The sequence below is a fragment of the Rhinolophus ferrumequinum genome, chromosome 7 (genome assembly GCF_004115265.2).
Source record: "Rhinolophus ferrumequinum isolate MPI-CBG mRhiFer1 chromosome 7, mRhiFer1_v1.p, whole genome shotgun sequence".
In the NCBI taxonomy this organism is placed as follows: Eukaryota; Metazoa; Chordata; class Mammalia; order Chiroptera; family Rhinolophidae; genus Rhinolophus; species Rhinolophus ferrumequinum.
Window position 1 is genome coordinate 50,735,875 of NC_046290.1, and position 25,203 is coordinate 50,761,077.

The 25,203-nt window shown below is 36.8% G+C and overlaps 1 protein-coding gene across 3 annotated transcripts in view; it reads right to left on the reverse strand.

Moving 5' to 3' along the window:
- Positions 1-574: 574 nt before the first annotated feature.
- Positions 575-25,203, reverse strand: part of DMGDH (dimethylglycine dehydrogenase) — a 60,997-nt gene continuing 36,368 nt past the window's right edge. For 2 of the 3 annotated variants that reach the window (XM_033110667.1, XM_033110665.1), the window contains 2 exons: positions 6,484-6,618; positions 575-1,177 (listed from right to left, as the gene is read on the reverse strand). In XM_033110667.1, the coding sequence (XP_032966558.1) occupies positions 962-1,177; positions 6,484-6,618 (351 nt within the window). In that variant the 3' untranslated portion in view covers positions 575-961. Of the gene's footprint in view, positions 1,178-6,483; positions 6,662-25,203 lie in introns of all 3 variants that reach the window. The other variant, XR_004423535.1, reaches the window with a different exon arrangement.

Consider the following 25,203-nt stretch of genomic DNA (forward strand, 5'->3'; position numbering starts at 1 on the left):
AAAAATTGATTTACTCAGTCACCTAAACCCAAATAATTTCAAGAAGTGTATCAAAGAATTCTTTCTAAATGGATTTTTTTTCTTGCTGCCCACAGCACTAAGGGCAATCCTGTCAGCTTTTAAGCTCTTGTTTGACCTGTTTTGTCAAATGCTTTGTGAAATGATATTCAGAACGGCACAATGTGATGTCAACTTGCATTAATTCTGTCCCAAAGAGAGGTGTTCAGTATTCAAACAGTGTTTGTACTGGCACAATCTATTTATGTTTCAGCTTCATTTCAGAAGGTTTACAAGTATTGCTTCCTTTGGAAGACTGTTTTTTTTTTTTTTTTTTTTTTTTTTGCAATTTCTCTTCTAAAACAACCTTTGAAAGGACAATAATAATGTTCTATAAAGCTGCTTGCAGGGAAGTCATTAAGAAAATAAATATTTCAGAGAATTGAATAAAATGTTATATATCAATATTAAATTTTACTATTTTCATCCTAGATACATTATGAACAATTAAAACTATTTTTTGTCAACTAAGAAAATATTTCTCAACGCAGTGAATCCATTAATAGTATTGCTTTTGTTTTTATGTAAAACATAATTTATTAATTTGTTTTCAGCTAATAAGAACCACATGCACATGTTCCTACAATTATATAATGTCCACTAATTCAGTTGTAATAGTTATTGTATATTAACAAACTCCTAAATGTTTTATTGATTAAATTTCATAAGCAATAATGTAGAGTAATAAAAACATTATTTCAAATTTCTTCACTTGAAACAACAATGTAAATCACTAATCCATCATTCTATCTTGCTTAGAAAACAGGAGAAAGGTTTTAGTAGGTTTCTAAATCTAGATTTTGATGATTTTTGAAATGAATTCTAGGTTTCCCCTGCAAGTCAATTATAATTTTGAGTATAGTCATATAGCAACCATAAGTCAGTTGACTACTGAAGGTCTTTTTCACATTTTGTCCTTTCCACCTTTTTTCTGAATCCGGTTTCTGGCTGGTTCCGTCAATACCAAGGGTTCTTGTATGATGATTGCTGGGTAACGTTTGCCTAATAGTTCAACTTCCACTTGTTGTCCTACCTTACTTAGCTCTACAGGGACGTATGCGAAAGCCAGACTCTTCTGGATGCTGTAACTGTAGCTTCCAGATGTCGTATTGCCAACCACCTGAAAAACAAGACCCCGTCATTCCAGTATCTCGGCCACAGCTTTGCGCGCCTCCTCTTCAGATGAAAATACTTAAAATATAGGTTCAACTTACAATCTGCCAGTTTTATGTTATGCTATCTGTGCATACAACACCAGGAGGAAAACCTCACTTTTTTGAGAAAATTAATGAAAATTTATGAATTATGAAAAGTAATTCTCAAAGTATATATCTACAGTACTTTGACGTTTTCTACTTTTAAATAATAACGCCTACTGTCTTAAGAGTTGGCAGTGTTTTGTGCAGTTTCATGCCAAGAGATCTAATAGGTGGAAGACTAGATTACTTTCATTTTAAACTTAAAAAAAATTTTCTCTTCTATTATCAAACTAGCATGGCAATAGTAAATACAAGGGAGAAAATCTAAAAATCCAAATTAGTCAACAGTCCTTGTTGGGGTTCAGAAAATGGCCTGCCAAATAGTGCTGAATTAAACTATTAATATATAGTTGATGTGAAATGAACATTCTATATGAATACATAGATAGCATTTAACAATTTCTGGCAATTGCTGGGCACTTAAATTAATGTTAACTTTACCTCTCTCTAGCTCTACCATGTACAAAACATTTTGCTAGACATTCTAGAGTATTAGTAGATATCTGGTTCCTACCCTCATAAGCTTCCAGCCTCACTGAGGAATCAATATCGAGATATAAGAAAATATAACCAAGAAGTCAATGCCGTCAACATAATCAAGCTAAAATTTGTTCTACACTTTGAAGCTGGGTGAAATTTGTCAGGTAGAGATGGAGGATGAAACTTTCCAGACACGGAGTGAGGTGAACAACCCAAATTAAGGAGGAGGAAATAGGATAACTTTGGATGGCAAACCAGAGAACAATACAGAACAAGGATTCAAAACTTAGGAGATGAAAACAAAAGCTTTATGCTACACACACAGAGACACACACACACAAATCTATATAACAAGCCTGATTCAAGGATAAGAGGATTAGTAGAAACCAGATCTGAAGGAAATGATTAAAAAGAAGGAAAAAACAGATTAAAATGCAAAAAAAAAAAAAAGTCAGGTTAAGACACCACGTTTAAAAATGTAAAAGGAAGACAACAAAAGCAAAATATGATTTATAGCCCTGCTCAGAATGGCTTCTCCTGGCTGCACAACGTCGCACTAATCCTTACAGTGTCACATTGGGTCGCTTGTAGCTGGTGCCCCAAAACATTCACAATGTGAATCAGCCTGGCGATCTTTCAGCTGCCCACTAGAGTCAACAGTCTTATTATAGAATATCTAGGCTTGTAGATGCTAACACATTTATGACATTAAATACAGACTCCTATCTTACAGCCCCAGTTTTCACTGTCTCATTGAAACCCCAAATCAGAAGCTCTTCACATCATCTCTGAACTTATTATGGTAAGAATAGGTTGCTTTAAAAAACAAACAAACATGAATGCATTCATTAGTAAAAAGCTCCTCTCTTGCAGATTATTAACTTCCAGAGTATTGCACACACGTTTTACAATTGCTTTTCTTTCTTAGATCACAGTTAAGTGATGTAAGACGGGGATTTGAGTCAGGGAGGTTTCAGTTTTAATCATTGCTTTGTGAAAGACTTTCTTGGTAACTTTGGTTTCACTTCCCAGTCTGTAAAACAGAGATCTGTGTTTGGAGCCCAGGAAAAGTTAACCAGATTTGCTTGGGCATCTTAAGAAACCAGGAAGAGTGGCCTGAGCAAGTCTCAGCCAAATCTCCTAACCCACTGGGTCAAAACCTCACAATCTTTCTTCAGAACCTGTGTGCACCACTTCCTCAGGCCTTCCCATCTCTTAAAATCCCAGCAGCGATTGTCTTGCAGTTATGTCTGCATTAGTAACTTAAAGAAATAGCATATTTATTTTGGGAATGCTATTTTAAAAATATTTATCAAATGCTTTTCTTTGTGCCAGATTCCTTTCATTTCTCCTTTAATTTCTTTCCAATCCTGGGATTAGGACCTCAGAGTTTTAGAAGTCTGATCTTTCCTTTTATCCTATTGCTAAATCTCCAGGGAACTGTTTTTCCTAGCATAAATTTTATACCATTCTAGCTTAAAGTCTTCCAGATTCAGTTAAATCCATTGCTTCTTTTTGCTCAGTGAGTCACAAGAAGAATCTGCCCTCACCCTCTGCCTAGAATATGAGATTCTCATTCTCATATTCTTTGTGAAATCAAACACTGGCCTTTTTACCAACATAAACAAGCTGCATTTATTTTTAGCCTTTTCTTATTCTTCTCTACCAGACTTAATCAGGCCTCTAACTGAGTCAGAGAAGATAACATGGTAAGTTGCCTTTAAAGGAGGTAACATGATTTAAATTGGATGATATATTGTTTCTTTTCCTGTCCTTGTGTGGTTTAGTTTATTAATAATGAAAAAGAAGACTTTCTAAATTCTCCAAACTTCCTTCCTCAAAAACCTCTTCTTCAAAACTTACTTCCCAGCAAAACTGCTTTTATAACTAATGAAAGCCCTTTCCATTCCCACTTTTATGCCTTAATTTTTAAAAATTAAACTTTATTTAAAATCATAATCCCTTTCTCTAGCACTGCCCAGTCTCAATTGGGCTTTACTTTTCCCCAGAGTACTAATCACTCTCTGACATGCCATTTATTTTATTTATTATGTTCATTGTCTCTCTCTCCCTCCCATGGACTCTAAACTCCATGGGGGCAGAGATTCTTGCCTAGTTTGTTTACTACAGCATCCCTAGTGCATAGAATATTGCTGGCACATAGTAAACACTCAATAAAAAAACTTGTTGAATACATGAATACATTTGTACCCTGTTTCATTGGTAAATTAAAGAACTAGCATATTTATTTTGGGAATGCTATTTTTAAAATATTTATCAAAGGCTTTGCTTTGTTCTAGATTACTTTCATTTCTCCTTTAGTTTCTTTCTAATCCTGGGGTTAGTACCTCAGAGTATTTTAGAAGTCTGCCCTATTTGCAAGAATGAAAACCTAATACCAAAGGCAGTACAAGTCCAGACAAAGTCAGAAAATAAAAAACAAAAACTATTGGATATCATTCCAGAGTATAAAGAGGATCGAAGAGGGTCATCTGCACGATAAAATAATGACCCTACTAAGCACCAACGAGCAGAAAAGCTGCTATCAGGAATTTAAGAGGATATATTATTAATAAAGGAGCATACAATTGGGCTAACATCTCTGTAATGAGAAGACATATAGTAGGAAAGATGAACAATATACCATATAAACTCAATGCACAGATATGGCAAAGGGAATACAACTAAAAAAATGGAACTTGGGTTTCCAGGATTTTCCCCCCAGCTCTGAGATATAATTGACACATAACATTGTGTAAGTTTAAGGTATAGGTTTCCAGGTTTTTTAACCTTTAATTTGGGTATCATCATATTTACGAGAGCTAAACGTCTGTCGGTTCATCATGGTTGATGTGGGGTTGCCTACAGAATATTATAACACAATCTGTAATTCCATGGTCCAGTAAAACAGAAAGTTGGCAGAAGGATGGGCGGGGACTGTATTTGGAAGCCTGAGAAAGCTGAAGCGGAATAGAGTGAAAACGTAAAGCAAAAGAAATATAAGGTGGGGGCAATATAATGACTCGGGAAAAAATTAATTGGAGGTGAAAAGAAGCTTAGACATTCTCTCTTCCAATGGCTTCAGGTTATAGATGAGAAAACTGAGGCCCAGAGAGGCTAAGGTCAGGTCAGGCAGTTAGTTCATGGCAAAGGTGCTTATCAGTGGACATTGCAGGCAAATTTGAAATTGGAAGAAGAGCCTATTAAGAAAAGAGGGCTGAACCAGAGGCTTAGAACAGAAAGAGGAAGGAGAGATAGTGAGGTGAGAGTAGGAACGGTTCAAAGCGAAGAATGAACTCAATACAATGAAAGATGAGGCATTTAAGAAAGAGCTCAAGGTCTGAGAAGTCTGTTGGCTTCAGAGGGTCTAATAACATTCACCTGCTACTCAGACGTACAAGAGCTGTGGGGGTATAACTACGTGCTAAAGAGAATAAGTGGGACATCAACAGAGACAGAGAAGAGAGCAGATTGGAGTATTCAACATGGCTTCGAAGAAAGGATGAGCCATTCAAAGTCCAACGACACCGGGCTCAGAAATCAACTCCACCAATCACACACTGTATAACCTCAAGCAAGTAACTTCCCATCTCTGTGCCCCAAAGCCTCATCAAAATGATCAGCCTCATTAAAATGAAGACGATCTTACATATCTGGGAGGGGTGTGGTAAAACTAGATGAGCAAGTACATGAAAAATATCCAGCACATACTAGGAATGCTATAGATGGTTCTATGTCAAACTGACCCAGGCCTCAGCCCAAATGGCTGTTTCTTTAGTAATCCAAAGGCTGAGATTTGATGCCACTGGCTTTCCCAAACTCCAGTGCTCTTTTTGTCACTGAAGAGGTGGGGAAAATGGAAGCAAATGTCAAGTAGGCTGCAGCGCATGAGAAAAAACCCAGGCATGGAACCTCTGAGCCTTTGGGTATTGACCAAACAGACCCTGTTCAATATGGAGCAGCTGCTTAGATGAAGGCCCTGTGCCTGCCCCAGGGTCTAAGCTGAGTGTCTCATACCTGCCTGAGGACGCCAGCCAAAACAGCAAATTCTTGAATCAAACTGGATTTTACAAATAGGTATAAAAAGTGGAGGAAATGATCTTATTGGTAAGTTATCTGGTTTTACTGAATACCAAGAGAGAAATGAAATGTAACATTCCAGATGTGAGAAGCAGGTAATTTGACTCTTCCTGAAGAACCAAGTGGTTTCCACTTTTTACTTTGCTTTCTAAGGGTCGACCCTCTCTTGTCATAGATGTTTTCATTTGGAAATTTTTCTCTGCTAATGTGTGAAGGTTAAAGTTGACCTCTGCTGAAAAAAGCTAAATCAGAATGCCAAATGCCTTATGAAACCCATCTCTTGCATTTGCAGATACGGACATGGTGAGCAAGGAGACGATTTTACCCTCTAAATCATGCCTTCCTAATTGTCCCATGTATTTCAAGGCCTTGAGTTTATTTCCTTTCATCAAAGCATGTAGAATTTTATGTTTTCAAAAATGAGTACCATTTCATTTTCCTTTTAGCTAACTGATTTCTGTTTCTTGAAAGTCAGCTCAAATCAAAAGTGTCGTCCTACCAACAGAGAAATAAATAGCAAGGAACTCCAAAAGGAAACAAAGACAAGGAGAGTTTCTATTGCATAAAAGCAGCCGCGGCCCCCGGCCAGGAGGTCCTCAGCACTCACCTTGCCCTGGTGCCAGATGCTTTCATTTCCCTCTGGATCAACATCGTCTGTTGCCAAGGTGAGGCAGACCAGTCTCCGTTTCAGCCCCTTGGCTTTAATCTGTTTCAGTGCTTGCTTTCCTATGAAGTCCGCTGGCTGCAGGAATCCAAGATAATGATGATGAATGAATGCTCAGACGCTGTGACAAGGTTAGAGATGCAAGCATTTAAATTTGTCTTTGCTATTTTCTCGCCAATTACACATTCAATAAAAATACAGATTGGATCAAACGTCTAGACAAATATTTCTCAGTCCTCAAATGACAACATCAGCCCCCTATTCTTTCAGAGTAGGTTAGACTTAAGGGTAATAACTTGTGATAACAATTTTACCAGAACCACCTAGGCAGAAAAGCATAAGGCATGATATTGCAATGGTGGATTAGCAAAGTGACCCTTAGAGCTAATCATTCTGGACAGTGGTACTGACTGGCAGTGAGCAAAGCACCCTGCAATGTCTACCCATAGAAGCCTTTTACAAGCAGGAAATTCACCTGTTTCGAAATGTGATGCCAAAAACAACCCCAAAATACCACCCTTTTTTTCCTTCTTCAGAATAATGGTCCGGCGTATGTGTGAGTCTTATTGGGGTGCACTCATTAGTTCACTCAGGAAATGTCTTGAGCCCCTACTATGTGGGAGGCATCATGTGAGGCCTTGTGGGGTTATAAAGTTAGTCAGACACAGACGTTTTGATCAAAGAGCTTATTCTCTACCACTGAGCTTTTCAACCTCTTTTTCCCTCCGTCCGTGCAACACATGACAGATTGCATTTCTATGCCTGATACCTCCCCATGGGCATAGTCAAGGTTATTCCCAACGCAATGCAAGCGAATGAGAGTGACATTGTTATGGGATGACCTTGAATCCCTTCTTATGTGTTAAAAAAGAATCATGAGACTTCAAGACTTTCACATGTATTAGTAACATCTTATAGGTGTTACTATAGGTGAGGAATAGGTGAGGAATGACTCCTCAGTGGAGACACTTAGCAAATAAAGTAAAGGAGATACAATTCTATCTAATCATGGTGCCAGGGACGTTGGCACATGTGAGAAACCAGCCAGAGGTTGGTTAAGAGCAGTAAGGGTGCAAAGGAGGGGACGCTGGAGTAAGCCTGCTACGTAAGTGTGCCCAAACAAGCATCTCTTATCTTATGAGGAATAAAGGAATTTGTGATATACAAATCAAATCTCTGTGAATGAGATTAATTAGAGTTTACAATGTGGAAATAAAATTCTCAAAACAGTTCTCATATACGGACTCACTACTCTAAAAGAAAAGAAAGGAAACAACTTTAATTTCCTCATTGGCCAAAAAAGAAAGGAAACAATAGTTCATGCCAAAAATGTTCTCTGTCAACAACATGTAGGCTTTATACAGCTCTTTCTGCTCACAAAGCGTTTAGGATTGGGTGCAATAAGTCAGTCCACTTAACCTCTCAGTGAAGCAGCAGGAGGAGGGAGGGGTCCTCACACATACTCGGCCTGAGATCCCCAGTTCACTCCTTCACTAACTCACAGCTTCTAGGATAGGCCCACGGTGAAGTATGATTTCTATGGCTATTGCAACTTTAAATTGCTGACCTACACAGGAAACTAAAAAAAGTTTCCATTGGCCAAGGTTAAAATAATCGCAAAATTAAAGTCCAATTTTTTCCCTTTTCTCAGTGTGATTCAGATGGTGAGAACCAACTATGAAGCTTTATTATGACGCCAGATGAAAATTCAAAGAAGACTGGACCCCATGTTACTTAAGACAGGACTACTAGGGAAAAACAAAACGAACCGCACAGGACGAGTTTGATTCATTTGAATTCATACGTAAGGTAAATTCATGACAACAAAAGTTAACAAACCAAAGTTCATTGTAGTTAAAACATATACACGTATATCTAAATACAGAAAGAACTCTATAACAACAACACACTTTTTTTTGCTATCTTTTTAAAAAAAGACTGCTATCATGGATAAATGATGACAAGAGGTGCTTTTTATAGTTCATTTCTAGTTTCACACTTTATTGTGCGGAAAAGCACTTAAAACAATACCGAATGGCCAATGCACTATCCATGGTGTGATTTGCAACCTCTTGTTATGAAATCTGAATCTTTACTGTTAGAGATTCATTTAGATTTTGAAAGTTTTGGGTCTTCCTGAGTCCCTAATTAAATAATTTTCTTTCAATTATTTAGTCAACTGTTGTTATCTCCCGCTGTGTATAAGATATTGTGTTTGTAGCCACAAGTATTCAGAGCTCAATAGAACATGGTCTTATAGCTTCTGGGAGGCCCCTGTGGAGGTGTGACCACTTACTTCACATCACAACATACCCAGTCCTGAAATTATTACATCTCCTGCATGTTTCAACATATCAAAGGTAAAGAGACTAATGTGACATTACTGGAAACATGGCAGAACACGACACAGGGCAGCATACAAATCAGCTATACCAATTTGAAACATGTACATTTAAAACAAAGGATGTCTAACGTGTGGAGGCAGAAAAGCAAACAAACATGCTATGACAGGGATCTGTATAAGAAAGACTAGGATTAGTTCTGTCTGGAGTGGGAGAGTGGGGCTGGGGCCGCAATCTGTCAGCAACAATTCTGTAGAGGAAGTAGTTTGAACTGAGGTGTTAGAGATGAGGTTTCATAATAACGATTGTCTGCATAGTCTTTTCCAAAAGTCCTTATACTTACACTATAATTTAATCTTCACAAGAACCTACAGATGATAGGTTTGGGGTCTCAAAGAAGTGAATTAACTTAGCCAAAGAAATCAACAAACTGGTTAAGAATCAAGACCTCATGAGTCTCAGCTCTGTTATTTTCATCTACTTCGAGCTGCCTTCACTGAGCCATGGAAGCCAATATCTGCAATACCTTTGAAGGGGCTGTGGTGAAAGCGGCCATAACCACAGCTTTCAGAAATGGGTCCTTTTGGGGGTGCTGGATGAGAACTATTAGGGCAGATGCCAGGGGACTGGAGGGAATAAAATGTGCTGGAAGGTGAGCCTAACTCTATCTTTGCCCAATTCACAACTTTACCCAAGTCTCAGCAGGAACATAAGGTATCAGCTAATCACAAGAAAAAAGGGGGGGACCTTAAAAAGCTTCCTTTAGAAGAGATAAATTAAAGCAATAAGTTCAGCAAAAATTAAATACTATTAATAAATAATATTTACAATTTACCAGGCACGAGCTACGTGCCAGATACTGTACTTTACATCGGTAGCACATTTCATCCTTATGTCATTCCTATGAGATAGATCATGTTACCCCCAGTTTATGGAAGAGAGAGGCCCAGCAAAGGCCCAGCTTGTTTCCATGGCAACATAACTCAGCACCTTTAAATTTTATCCATACTTTTTTTTTAAATACTGTAGCTGGAGACTGTCATTGGAAGACACAGCTGATGTACATACTCTAAAAAAAAAGTTTCTTTTAAATTATTTCTGGTTACCCTGAACCTATTTTGAAATACATTTACTACACAATATTTTTGTACCCCATGAAAAGATTGGAAAATACCCTGAAGATTAATCTTTTTAGTATTTGACATCTATATCTGTATATCTGTGAATTAGGAAGTGATCTGGTCTGCAGCATCATGCTCAGACATGAATGAAAACCATATGCTAACAAACAACAACAAAATCCTAATGAAATGTGAGGAACACATATTTAAAACACAAGTAAGAGGGTGACACCGGCACCTCCCTTTCTGAGCTAGACTTGTGCCTGACTTGGGAAGATTTAAAGTGGGGCAAGGATATTTCATGCTTGTTTTACTTGGCTTTCCTCCCAAGATGGTAGATTTTACCCTATTGTATAGTTATTAATTATAAATGAGAGGAAATGTGTCTGCATGCAAGTGCTGTGATTAAAATTGGTGCTTTCAAGATGACCTGAGAACAGAAATGTATTTCTTTAATGAGTCATTGCCAGATTAACTATATAAATAGCAATTAATGTCTTTGAGAAACAAATTTCTGGGGCACTAAAGCTATAGCTTAAAATTAGTCTTCGCTTATATTTTTTAATTTATTAATTTTAAAAAGTAATAAGAGCCATTATTAAGACAGTCACCTATATAATACATACTAAATATAACATCCACATAGATGAAAACATTAAGTAGATTTTAAGTGAAATGCAATTACTTATCTCATTAGCTTTATGAAAAGCGTATTAGCTAAAAGTATATGGAAATGAAATAAATTAAATCAGTATATTTTTGGTCATGGTTCTCAGGGCAATGAAGAGTTCTCAGATGTACCTAAAGTCAAATTTAACAGCAGCAGGAGAAGGAAGGTTCTGATACAGAGAGTCAGGGTAGAGGGCTCTCACAGACCAGGAGAGAAATTATAAAAACCTGGTTTGGGACCTTTCCTGTTTCATATATTTGGAGTCAGTACCCATCAGAAAATTCAAGGAAGTCATCAGTTTGAGTTCATTTTTTCGGCCCAAATCCCTTTAACCTAAATATCAAAAGGTTTCAAAGGCATAAGACAATCAGTGTAACATCTTGGGTCCCAAGAAAGCCCCCCTTAGAAACCAGGTGCAGTACTGGTTGTGGAATTTTGCTTCTGTATTTACAGGTGGGGAAAGAGTTGCAGAGAGATGCACTGTTCACCAGCTACTATAAATGCCAGAGTGGAGATGAAAATCCAGGTGATAGACTTCTGCTACTAGCCCTTAATACTTCCCTAAAAAGTTTCTCATTTAAAATGGGACTCGGAGATCATGATTTTAAAATAATCCTGATGGGAACCCCTTTGTAAAGTATGTGGCCATTACTAACCTAAGGTCTGTGTAAACCTTAAGTTCCTTCGGTCAGTTGTTGAATACCAGGTACATCTCTGCTTGTCTCACAGTCAAACTGATAAGGTGGTGTACTGGATTCTTTTGTTTGGGGGAATGCATCAACTGACCCACCACTCCATCAAGACAAGTGATACCATCATTCATTTCATATGCACATAACTAGAATCACATAAATTATTAAGCAGGCAGAAAACTTAGTCCAATCTCATTTTTCATATGAGAAAATGAAGGTCCAAAGTTAAGTGTCATGCCTGAGGTGACAAAATGAGTTAGCACCAGATATCAAACCCAGTCTTCTCAACTCTTTTTTTCCCCACAATGCAGAGCTTTGTAACATTCCACATAAGTTTATAATAATCACCATTTCAATATCTCTTTATTAGCAAAATGTTAAATTATTAGTTTAGCAACTCAAGTTTGTTATTAATGGCTGGAAATGAATATTCCCACATACACATAGTTTTAATTCTCTTCTCTTGGCAATTTAAAAGAAACAATTCATCTAGCATTTTTCTAATTGAAATTACTAATCAGTTAAGTATTCCTTTCAAAAAAGTCTTCAATATAATTAGAAAAGAAACTCTATTAACTACAAAGTGGGGATAAAAAGAAACCTGGAGGAAATATTTAAAATGTTATTCCTAAGCCAGGCCAATAATTAGGTTAATTAGCATTCAAACCAAACTTTATTTTTCAAAATTAAAAAACAGGCGGCATTCCATGTGTTTTATGACTTTTACTAGATTCAATGTTGAAGAGAATATTTACTTTTCAGTTTTTGAGTCCAGTGATTTGATGAAAAACTGGGGAATGGATCTGGGGCTTTGTCAGATGGTCTTTTATGATTATTAACTGCATTAGCAAGGATTATAACAGAGTTTTCATAATAGTTTTTTAATCTCTCTAGACTAAAGGATTTCAATTGACCATTTGCTGTTTTAAGTATAGCACTCAAGTATAAATGCGAAGTAAATAATTATTAAAGGAAATGAGAAAAACATGAAGAAGAGAGACGTCACTAGGGACCCAAGATCTTTCGTTGCTGGGATTTTCAAAAAACTGATAGGATTTGTATCCATAGCTCTTTTATCCTAACAAATTTTATATTCAATTCAATATGATGGAAGGAAACTAACATTTATAGAGTTACCAAATGTTCTCTATCTCATCTAGTATTTATAACAGACTTATAAGGTGGGTATTTTCTTCATTTTACAGATGAGAAAACTGAAGCACTTATAGATTAAACAACTTACTTAGTTTTAGAACCTGTAAGTGGCAGAGCCATGATTCAAACCCTTCAAAAAATACTTACTAAGCCTTACCAACTATCAGACACAGTGCTAGCCCTAAGGATTCTTAGCCTCTGTCCTCAGGGAGCTCAAGTCTACCTGAGGAGGAGGCAGGAATAAGTGCCCCAGCAGAGGTAAGCACAGGGTGCTATAGAAGAAGGGTTACCAATACACGACTGGCATTAATTACCACCTATAATTTGAATCATAAAATCTAACAATATACAAAAACATAACATATTACTAAGTGGGTATTACGCCAAAAATGAAAAGTTGGGTTAACATTTGAAAATTAATAAATGTCATTCACCATATAACGAAGCAAAAAAGAAACCATATGATTATCTCAGTAGATGCAGAAAAAGCATTTGCCAAAATCTAATATTGCTAATTAAAAAAAAAAAAATCTTTTTCTACTAGTAATAGAAGTGAATGTCTTCAACCTTATAAAGAGCATCTCTGAAAAATCTGTAGCTAACATCATACTTATGATGAAAGACTGAATGCTTTCTACCTAAGATGAGGAACAAGATAATAATTCCTGCTCTCACCATTTCTATTTAACTTAGTTGAAGGAGGTTCTAGCCTGTATAATAATACAAGAAAAAGAAATGAAAGGCATCCAGATTAGAAAAGACAAAAAGAAACTTAATTATTTAAAAAATAACTTTTTATAAAACATGATTGTCCATGTTGAAAATCCAATGGAATCTATAAAAAAGTACAACAAAAAAGTACTAGAACGACTAAATGAGTTTAGCAAAGTTGCAGAATACAAGATCAATATACAAAAACAAATTGTTTTCTATATACTAGCACTAAACATCTGAAAATTGAAATTAAAAATGCCTTTCCAATAGTATTGAAATTCAAAGTACAAAAAGATTACCTAAATAAATGGAGAGATATACCTTCTTCATCAGTTGGAAAACTTGAATTGATGTATAGATACACTGCAATTCCAACTAGCAGGCCTTTTTTGTGTAAATGACAAGCTGATTCTAAAGTTCATGGAAATTCAGGGGTCAGAGTTGGAGAGGATCAAAGATGGCAGAGTAGATAAATACTGTGCTTGCCTCATCCCATGACCATATTAAAATTACAACTAAATTATAGAACAATCAACCTGGAGAACCATCTGAAGTCTAACTGAACAGAAGTTATGTAAGTAAGGACATAAAGAAAAAGCCACATCGAGGAGTAAGAGGGGTAGTGATGCGAAACAGGTGGTCCCACACTTGCGTGTGGTGATTGAGAATCAGGAGAAGGATTTCTTGACCATGGAGTTCCTCCCCCCACTCCCCGGAGGAGCAAGGGACTCCAGCCCCATACCAGGATCCTCAGCCTTGAGTACTAGCATTGGGAAGAGGAGCCCCCACAACATCTGGTTGTCAAGAACAGTGGGGATTCCAATCATCCAGATGGGATGGAAGGCTGTGGGAAACTCTGACATCCTCTTAAAGCTCCCGAGCACAAACTTACTTGCAGGCAGTTTCCCTGGGCTCTGGTGGAGGGACAGTGACTCAGGAAGTGTAAGAGACATACAGGGAGAGACTCTTATGTGGCTTCAGGGCAAGGAATGGAGGGAGAGTTGCCATTTTCCCTGTGTAGAATCCTCCTCCTATACAGCCGGCAGGCGGGTGCCATCTTTCCTGTGTTGAGCCCTCCCCCACACAGTCAAATCTGAATCTGCATTGGCCTGGTGAACTCTGTTCCCTCCACCTGCTTGCTCCACTCTGGTGACTCCCTGGGACCCCACCCTACTCAACATATTCAATGCCTGAGGCACTTTCTCAGTGAGCAGCCAGCCCCACCCACATTGCACTATTTCTTATAGAGCTCTCAGGGGTCCACAAGCCCCAGCTGGGCAGCAGCTGGCCTCAGTGTGCTCTGAAACTTTTGTTGAGTAGCCCCAGGCTCAGCACTGTCATCAAAACAAAATCTACATTAACTTGGTGAACATTTGTCCCACCCTGGTGACTCTCTGAGACCCTGTCTCACCCAACTCCCATATAGCATGAGGTTCTAACAGTGGCTGAGCCTTACAGCAGCTGACAGGCAGCAGCAGACATTGGGGTGTCCTGGGCTTTTTGCAGAGCTACCCCAGGCCCAGTACTGGTGGGGGTAATCCTCAGTTTATAGCACAGCCTCTTCCAGGTAGCTCCAGGTCCAGCACAAGCAGTGACAATCCGCAAATAGCTTTGTAGCTCCTACCAGGTAGTCCCTGGCTGGTCAGAGGTAGTGGCTGACCTGGTCTTGTACTGGAGCCCCTTCCAAGCCCTAGAACCAACATACCTGAAGGTCAGCTTCGGACAACAGCAGAGCACCACCCAATTAGCCCCAATAGTGGCATATCCAAAGGGTGGTCTCAGTAGGTACTAGAGACCGCTGGAGTGAATCCTTCTCCATGGGATAAGCCCTACACACAGCAGCCCATAAGCTGTAGATGAGGCCAAGCCCCACAGCCAGTCAGCCTGAAGGTTAATTCTACCCACTGACATGCCAACAGTAATAAAGGCTCAACTATAACAGGAAGGCACACACAACCCATACAAAAGACACTCCTGGAGCACCTGGCACAAGTGTCCAGGGAGACTGTGACACTGGGTCCCACAGGACACCTAGTACATAAGGCCCCCTGGCCAATACTGAGAGATGTAACAGATCTACCTAATGCATAGAAACAAACAAAGAGAGGCAGCCAAAATGAGGAAACCAAGAACTATGTCCCAAATAAAACAACAGGAGAAAACTCCAGAAAAAGAACTAAATGAAATGGAGGCAAGCAACCTACCAGATATAGTGTTCAAAACAACGGTTATAAGGATGCTCAAAGAACTTAGTGAGAACTTCAACAAAGAGATAACAAGCATAAAAAAGGACATAGAAACCATAAAAAGAATCAGTCAGAAGTAAAGAACATAGTAACTGAAATGAAGAATGCACTAGAAGGAATCACCAGCAGACTAGATGAAGCAATTTGGAAGACAAGGTAACCAAAGCATCCAATCAGAACAGCAAAAAGAATTTTAAACATGAGGATAGTTTAAGAGACCTCTGGGACATCAAGCATAACAACATAGGGGTACCAGAAGGAGAAGAGACAGCAAGGGAACCTATTTGAAAAAATAACAACTGAAAACTTTCCTAACCTGGCAAAAGGAAACAGACATACAAGCCTAGGAAGTGCAGAGAGTCCCAAACAAGATGAATCCAAACAGGGACATCATAATTAAAATGGCAAAGGTTAAAAACAAAGAGAGAATCCTAAAAGCAAGAGAAAGGCAGCTAGTTATGTACAAGGGAGCTTCCATAAATTGTCAGCTGATTTCTCAACAGAAACTTGCAGGTAAGAAGGGACTGAACTCTAACTGAAATATTCAAAGATGAAAAACAAGGACATACAATGAAAACTACTCTACCAGAAAGGCTATCATTTAAAATTGAAGGAGAGATAAAGAACTGCTCAGACAGGACAAACCTAAAGAAATTCATCACCACCAAACCAGTATTACAAGGAAGGTAGAGGGACTTCTTTAGGACAAAGAAGAAAAAAAAAGATAAAAAATATGAATAATAAAATAGCAATCACTATGTATCTATCAATAATCATTTTAAATGTAAATGAATTAAATGCTCCAATCAAAAGACATAGGATAGCTGAATCAATAAGAAAACAAGACCCATATATATACTGTCTACAAGAGACTGACTTCAGATCAAAAGACACACACAGACTGAAAGTAAAGGGATGGAAAAAGGTATTTCATGAAAATGGAAATGAAAAACAAAGGTAGGGCAGCAATACTTATACCAGATAAAATATACCTTAAAACGAAGGCAAAAAAAACAAGAGACAAAGGACTCAGTAATCCCATTTCTCAGTATTTATCTGAAGAAACCCAAAACACCACTACAAGGGGCTATGTACATCCATATGCTCATTGCAGCATTGTTTACAATGGCCAAGATGTGGAGGCAACCTGAGTGTCCATCGATGGATGACAGGAAAAAGAGAAGGTGGTACATATATACAATGGAATATTGCTCAGGAAGGGAATGTGTTCTTGCCATCTATGCTGGCATGGATAGACCTGGAGGGTATTGTGTTGAGTGGAGTATGTCAGATAGAAAGACAGGTGCAATGTGATGTCGCTTATATGTAGGATCTAAAAAACAAAATAAACAAACAAAACAGAAACAAACTCATAGATACAGAGAACATTTTGATGGTTGCCAGATGGGGAGTGTGGTGGTTGGGTGAAAAACGGGAAGGGATTAAGAAGTACAAATTATTTGTTACACAATAGCCATGTGGATGTAGGGTATAGTCAATAATATTGTAATAATTATGTATGGTGTCAGGTGGGTACTAGATTTATCAGGGTGATAAATGGGAGGGGGTTGTGAGGTCAGGGTGAAAAAAGGGAAGGGATTAAGAAGTACAAATCGGTAGTTACAAAATAGTCATGGGGATGTAAAGTAAAGCATAGGGATTATAGTCAGTAATATGGTAATAACTATGTATAGTGCCTGGTAAGTACTAGACTAGTCAGGGTGATCACTTCTTAAATTTATATAAATGTCTAACCACTATGCTGTACACCTGAAATTAACATAAATTAATATTGAATGTTGACTCTAATTGAAAAATTAAAAAGGGGGGAATGTGAAAGGGAATAAGAAGTTCAAATTTCCAGGTATAAAACAATTATGTCATAGGCATGTAATGTACAGCATAGGGAATATAGTCAATAATATTGTGATAGCGTGGTACGGTGTCAGATGGTTGCTGGACTTATCATGGTGATAGCTTCTTTAGGTATGTAAATGTTGAATAACGATGACATACATCTGAAACTAATGTAATATTGCATGTTAGCTATATTTTAATACAATTCTTTAAAAAAAGATTATTATAGAAATATGAATTTAGCTTTACAGTACTATTCTTGTATAAGTGTTTTTTTTTAAATCACAAGACAACTTTAAGTTGCTGAAGCATCAAAGTATTTAAACCTATATGTAAAATACTGCTGACCCTCTGTCATTTGTGTTTCCAAGGGCTTAAAAAGCTTTATATTAAACTTTCCTTTGTTCAATCTTAGAGATAGATAGATAGATAGATAGATAGATAGATAGATAGATAGATAGATAGGGAGAGTCAAAGAGGGACATTAGATAATGATAAAGAGATCAATCCAACAAGAAGATATAACCCTTGTAAACACTTATGCACCCAACACAGGAGCACATAAATATATAAAGCAATTATTAATCAACATAAAGGGAGAGATTGACAATAATACAATCACAATAGGGGACTTTAACACCCCACTGACACCAATGGTCAGATCTTCCAGACAAAAATTCAACACAGAAACAGTGGCCTTAAATGACACACAAGGGTAGATGGATTTAACTGATATTTAGAGCATTTCATCCCAAAGCAGCCTATATACATTCTTTTCAAGTGTACATGAAACATTTTCCAAGATAGAACACATATTAAGCCACAAAACAAATCTCAATAAATTTAAGAAGATTGAAACCATATCAAGCATCTTCTCTGACCACAAGGGCATGAAATTACATATCAATTACAAGAAAAAAAAACCTAAAAAACACATAAACACATGGAGGTTAAATAACATGCTACTAAATAATGAATGGGTCAGCAGTGAGATCAAGGAAGAAATCAAAAGATACCTTGGGACAAATAAAAATGAAAGCATAACAACCCCAAACATACAGGACATAGTCCTAAGAGGGAAATTCACAGCAATACAGGTCTACCTAAAGAAACAAGAAATATTTCCAATAAACAATCCAACCTTACACTTAAAGGCACTAAAAAAAGAACAGCAAACAAAGTCCAAACTAAGTAGATAGAGGAAATAAAGATGAGAGCAGAAATAAATGAAATAAGGTCTGAAAAAAACCCACAAAAGATCAGTGAGACCAAGAGTTGGTTCTTTGAAAAGATAAACAAAATTGATAAACCTTTACCCAGACTCATCAAGAAAAAGCAAGGACCCAAATAAATAAAATTAGAAATAAAAGAGGAGAAGTGACAACTGACACCACAGAAATACAAAAGATTGTGAGAAAATATTACAAATAATTATATGCCAACACATTGGACAATCTAGAAGAAATGGATAAATTCCCAGAAACATACAATCTTCCAAGACTGAATCAAGAAGAAACAGAAAATCTGAACTGACCAATTATTACTAACAAAATCGAATCAGTAATCAAAAAACTCCCAACAAACGAAAGTCCTGGTGGCTTCTCAGGTGAATTTTACCAAACATCCAAAGAATTAACACCTATCCTTCTGAAACTACTCCAAAAAAATACAAGAGGACAGAAAGCTCCCAAGCTCATTTTATGCAGCCACCAAAACCAGACAAAGACATTACAAAAAAAGAAAATTGTAGGGATATTTCTGATGAACATAGATGCAAAAATCGTCAACAAAATATTAGCAAACCAAATACAGCAATACATTAAAAAGATCATACATCATGACCAAATGGAATTTATTCCTGGGATGCAAGGTTGGTTCAATATATACAATAAATTAATGTGATACATCATATAAACAAAACGAAAGAAAAAATCGTATAATCGTATCAATAGATGCAAAAAAGTATTTGACAAAATGTAGCATCCATTTATGATAAAAACTCTCAGCAAAGTGGGAATAGAGGGAACATATCTCAACAAAATAAAGGCCACATATGACAAACCCACAGCTAATATCATACTCAGTGGGGAAAAGCATTCCCCTTAAGATCAGGAACAAGAGAAGGATGCCCATTTTCACCACTTTTATTCAACATAGTATTGGAAGTCCTAGCCACAGCAGACAAAAAAAAACCAAAAAACAAAACAAAAAACAAAACGAAATAAAAGACATCCAAATTGGAAAGGAACAAGTAAAACTGTCATTACATTCTACCATACAACCATTAGAACTGATAAATGAATTCAGTAAAGTAGCAGGACACAAAATTAATATTCAGAAATCAGTTGCATTTTTATACACCAATAATGAACTGTCAGAAAGAGAAATTAAGAAAAAAAATCCCATTTACAACTGCATTTTAAAAACCTAGGAATAAATTGGACCACTTTCATATACCATATACAAGAATAAACTCAAAAATGGATTAAAAACTTAAATGTAAGACCCAAAATCATAAAACTCCTAGAAGAAAGCATAGGTAGTAAACTCTTTGGCATTGCTCTTGGTAATATTTTTTTTCTTGTAATAGCTTCTTCATAAAGGTAAACAAAAGAAAAAAATAAACACATGGGACTATATTAAACTAAAAAGTTTTTGCACAGCAAAGGAAACCATCAACAAAATGAAAAGACAACCTACTGAATGGGAGAAGATATTCACCAATGATACATCTAATAAGGTCTTAATATCCAAAATTTATAAAGAATGCATACAATTTAACACCAAAAACCAAAACAAACAAACAGACAAAAATCCCAATCCAATTAAAAAACGGGCAGAGGACCTGAATAGACATTTCTCCAAAGAGGACATACACATGGGCCGTAAGGTAGTTCTATTTTATATACACAAGGGAGTATTACTCTGTCATAAAAAGAATGACATCTTCCCATTTGCAATAATGTGAATGGACCTAGAGGGTATTATGCTAAGTGAAATATGTCAGACAGAGAAAGGCAAATACCATATGTTCTCACTTATATGTGGAATCTAAAGAACAAAATAAATGAATAAAAAATAAATAAAATTTATGAAAACTCAAAGATCACAAAATAGCTAATACAACTTTGAAAATGAAGAAGTTGCAGGGCCATTCCAACCTGATTTAAGCTATAGGAATCAGGAGAGTGTGGTATTGGTGTCAAGAAGGACAAATTCAGATGCTCCTTGACTTATGATAGGGTTATGGACTGATAAACCCTTAAGTTGAAAATGTAAGTCGAAAATGTAATCAATACACCTAACCTACCAAATATCATACCTTAGCTAGCCTACCTTAAACATGCTCAGAACACATACATTAGCCTACAGTTGGACAAAATCATCTTGCTGCTGCTGTCTAACATTACGAGAAAGTATCGCTAGCCTGGGAAAAATATCAAAATTCAAAGTACTCTGTCTACTGAATGTGTATTGCTTTTGTACCGTCATAAAGTCGAAAATCGTTTGTACCATCATAAAGTTGAAAATTGTTAAGTCAAACATTCATAAACTGGGGACTGTCTGCAGATCAATAAAACATAGTAGAGTGAAAAACAGACCTAAACATATATGGACAACTGATTTTTGACAAAGGTACAAAGGCAATGCAGTTCAGAACGTATACTGTTTTCAACAAATGGTGCTGGAAACAATTGGACATTTGTACGCTAAAAAACAAACTTCATATCTCGCACCAGATACAAAAATTAAGTAAAAATGAATCATAGGCTGATAAAACCGCTAGGGAAAAAGCAAAAAATCTTTGCGATTTTGGGTTAGGCAAAGATTTCTTAGATACAACCCCAAACACATGATCTACTAAAGAACGTATCAGTAAGGGCTTTAAACTGAAAAATTAAAGACTTCTACTCTTTGAAAGGCACTGTTACACAAATGAAAAGACAAGACACAGACTGGGAAAAAATATTTGCAAAGCATGTATCTGGTAAAGCATACATACATAAAGAACTTTCAAAACTCAAAAAACAAGGGGGAAAAATTAAAAATAAGTAGAAGAGTTGATCAAACACTTCACATAAAAAGATATAGGAATGGTAGACAGGTACATAAAAAGATGTTTAATATCAAGTCATTAAGGAAATAAAACTATGATGAGATACCACTACATATCTTTTAGAATAACTAAGTAAAGAAGACTGATTGTGACAAGTATTTGGAAAGGATGTGGAGGAATTAGAACTCTCATACATTGCTGGTGAAAATGTAAAATATAAAATAGTACACCTCGTTATAAAACAGTTTCTTTAAAAGCTAACATATACCTGCTATTTTTCCCAGCTATTCCACACCCAGGTATTTACCCAGGAGGAAAGAAAGGATGTGTCCATACAAATACTTGGACACAAATGTTCATAGCCATTCTATTTATAATAGCCCTAAGCTGGAAACAACCCAAAAGTTCATCAATAAGTATATAAACAAATTGTGGTATATACATACAATGGAATCCAAGTTAGTATGAAAAGAAACGATCAACTGATACACAGAACACCGCAGATGAGTCTCAAACTAATTATACTGAGTGAAATAATCCAGACAAAAAGAGTATATATTGTATGATTCCATTTATATAAATCTCTAGAAAATGCAAAGTAGTCTATAGTGATAAAAGTTTCCTTGGGTGCATATTGGGGTATAGGGAGGGTTGGGAGACAGGGTTGTTAAGGGCATGAACAAACTTCTGGGGAAAGGGAATGTGCTCACTATCTTCATTGTGGTGATGGTTTCATGAGTATATACATGCATTAAAACATCAAATGGTACATTTTTAATATGTCAATTCATTGCATATTTAGTTACGCTGTTAAAAATAATAAAAATTTCCATGCAAATTTCCATGAACTTCCAAATTATATAGCAGTCAACTAACCAGTACACTTAAGCTTGTAGGGTGGAATTAAAGTATGTTTCATAACAGAAATTGGATATATATGAGGATAATGATTCAACAACTGTTAGTTTAATACCCTCTGACAGATATTTCAGGAATTATAAACTTTATCTCAGCCAAGGTTTTACTTCCTTTTTTTAAATTTCCTGTTCTTTTTTTTTTATCATTCAGCAGCGGAAATAGGTAAGAGAATAAGAATGGCTTAATTAAAATGACACAATTATGTGTATAGATAACATAGCACCAGTGTCACCAACAACTCTGGTAGCTGGTATTTTGTACAATTTTGGACATGCAAGGGAGCCCTTATTTCGTAGATTAGCAAGCTCAGGGGCAAATGAAGTTAAATACGAGTAGCTTTTCCAAGGTTACACAGCTAGAATTTGGTATTTAAAACAAAATATCACTATTGCCCAGTTGCAAAAAAAAAGACAAGGTAGAATGTATTAACAACCAGCAGGCTAACCAAAAGGGGTCATACATCTATTGACTCATTTCCAATTCATCACAGATTCTATAGCACTATCCTCTGACCAGTCTATCTGTTTTTCTGCTTTCCTGTTTATTCATAGGACCACAGCAGGCATGAGGTTAAAATAACTAAGACAGTGGTTCTCAATCTTCATTGCCTAATAAAACCAAGAATCCCAGAACCTACCCCCCCGCACCCCCCCCTCCCGAGTTGATCCAATTGTTTTGGGGTAGGTCAGTGTTCTCTAACTTGAGCATGCTTCAGAATCACCTGGAGGGCTTGGAAAATAGACTGTTGGGCCCCACCCCCAGAGTTTCTGATTTTGGGGGTCTGGGCTAGTATTCAACTTGCATTTTTAACAAGTCCCAAGGTAACACTGATGCTGCTCTTCTGTGAACCACACATTGAGGATCCCTGGGGGTAGGGAACAGGGAATTAAAAAAAAATTCTCCAAGATACTAAAGTTCAGCTAATTGAAAATTATTGGTTTAAAACAATCACTCTCAATATTTTCTGGAATCATCTGGAGAATTAAAAATATATATACTGATGCCTGAGTCCCCACCCCAGAGAGTCTTTCTAAATTGATCTGGGGTGTAGCCTGAGCCTCAGGATTTTTTAAAGCATATATGATTAAAAGAATCTTACTCCAGATGATTCTAATGTACAGCCAAGACTGAGAGTCACTGAAAATTTTCTGCCTTCTCAATTTCTATTACCATTTTTCCTAAAATATCCCCAACAAAGTTGGGTACTTTTACCACTAGAGAATATTAGAAATTCCTTCCTTTCTTGTTGTCTGTTAACAATGACTTAGTTCCACTCTTATGTTTTAATAATGCTAACATATTGAATACTTAGGATGTAGCAGGCCTGGCGTTCTTTGCCACTGTACATTTGTTTTGTTTTGTTTTGTTTTGCTTACCTGATAATTATACTTTAAATAGTTTTTCCACAAAGAGAGATCCTGTATTTTCTAGAATCAACATTGTCTTCTAACTTGTGGTCAATATGCATATTACAGTTTATTCCGTTTCTAATGGTTAGAAGCCCAAGACAGGGAAAGAGGGAGAGAAAGAAGAGGGCAGAGATCTTATAGAAAAAGTATTCTTCTAATCTGCTTAAACATGAATGTAATTACACTTAGTACTTGATTCTCTGTGAATCTTGGCTGGAGTTCCTCTGGAAATGGACAAAGAGTCAGTAATTCCAAGAATACTAATGACTCCATCTTAAGGCAGCTGATTTTCCTTTTGCTCTTGATTAACGCATTTCTTTCATTTCCAACTTAAAAAAATAAAAATGCCACTAATTTTTTCCCCAGAAAGTAACTTCCTTTGGAAAAAATTCTAATACCATTAAGAATGATGATATGAGTTGTTTCAGGTGAGGGGATTTCATTGAGCAGATTTAAAAGTATATACAAGTATTCAATCATTTTTACCTCTATTACAGTTCTGATTGACGCTTCCTATGCTCACTGTCCACAAGATGGCACTGTTGTGTACTGCTAGACAACCCTTACGCCGGTAGACATTTTCAAAATTAATGTTAAGAATGTTTCCTACAGCTTTAGTTCCTGAAATACCATTTGTTTCAATCTTCGTGAGATCCTGAGGTCCATCAGGTGTAATAGTTTTAACTTTTAGACCCGTGGCCTAGTAAGGTGTTTAATAAATGATAATAAATGTTGACTAGACAAATGAATGTGTGCAAACGTGTGTATCTACTGCACTTCAGCCAACTCCTTGGGGGAATTGAGGCTCCAACAACTCTAAGAAGTAAGGAAAACAAGTGCCATCGCACCATCTTCCTTTGTCATCTAAGATTTCTTCAATACTCCTTTTTTCTTTTCCCTATTTTGTACCAGTTTTGACAAGAACACCATGCACCCTAATAAAGCCTAGTGTTTGCTTTCCTCACCCACCTATTTTCCTTCTTAAAATGAGCAAAGCAATGATTCTGATCCTACTATAAAACACAAAGTTAGTTATAACAAAAACATGACTGTGGGAGGTATCAATTAATAAAATGTAGTCCATGTAAATTCTACGATATCTGTTCCCAGAAAAAGAAATTCTTGGGCACTTATTCAAGGCTGAAAGGACCTTGAAAGGCTCTTTATGGAAAAGGACCTTGTTGGGAAAAGTGGTGGATGAAAAAGCACAATAGTGAGGTCAGAGTTCACCCTGGGCTAACCCTGGACTGCACCTCGGTCACTTTGCCTCACTGTGCTTCAGTTTTCTAGCCCTCAAATGAGGAGGTAGTACTGGGTGGTCTCCAGGGGCTCTCCTAGCTTGGACACAGCCTGAATCTCTACGTTTTTCTTCAGATTATGGCTTATACAATCATTATGCAAATGTTTAAGGGCCTAGCAGGGATTTCTACATACAGGCATACCTGGCTTTATTGCTCTTCACTTTACTGCGCTTCACAGATG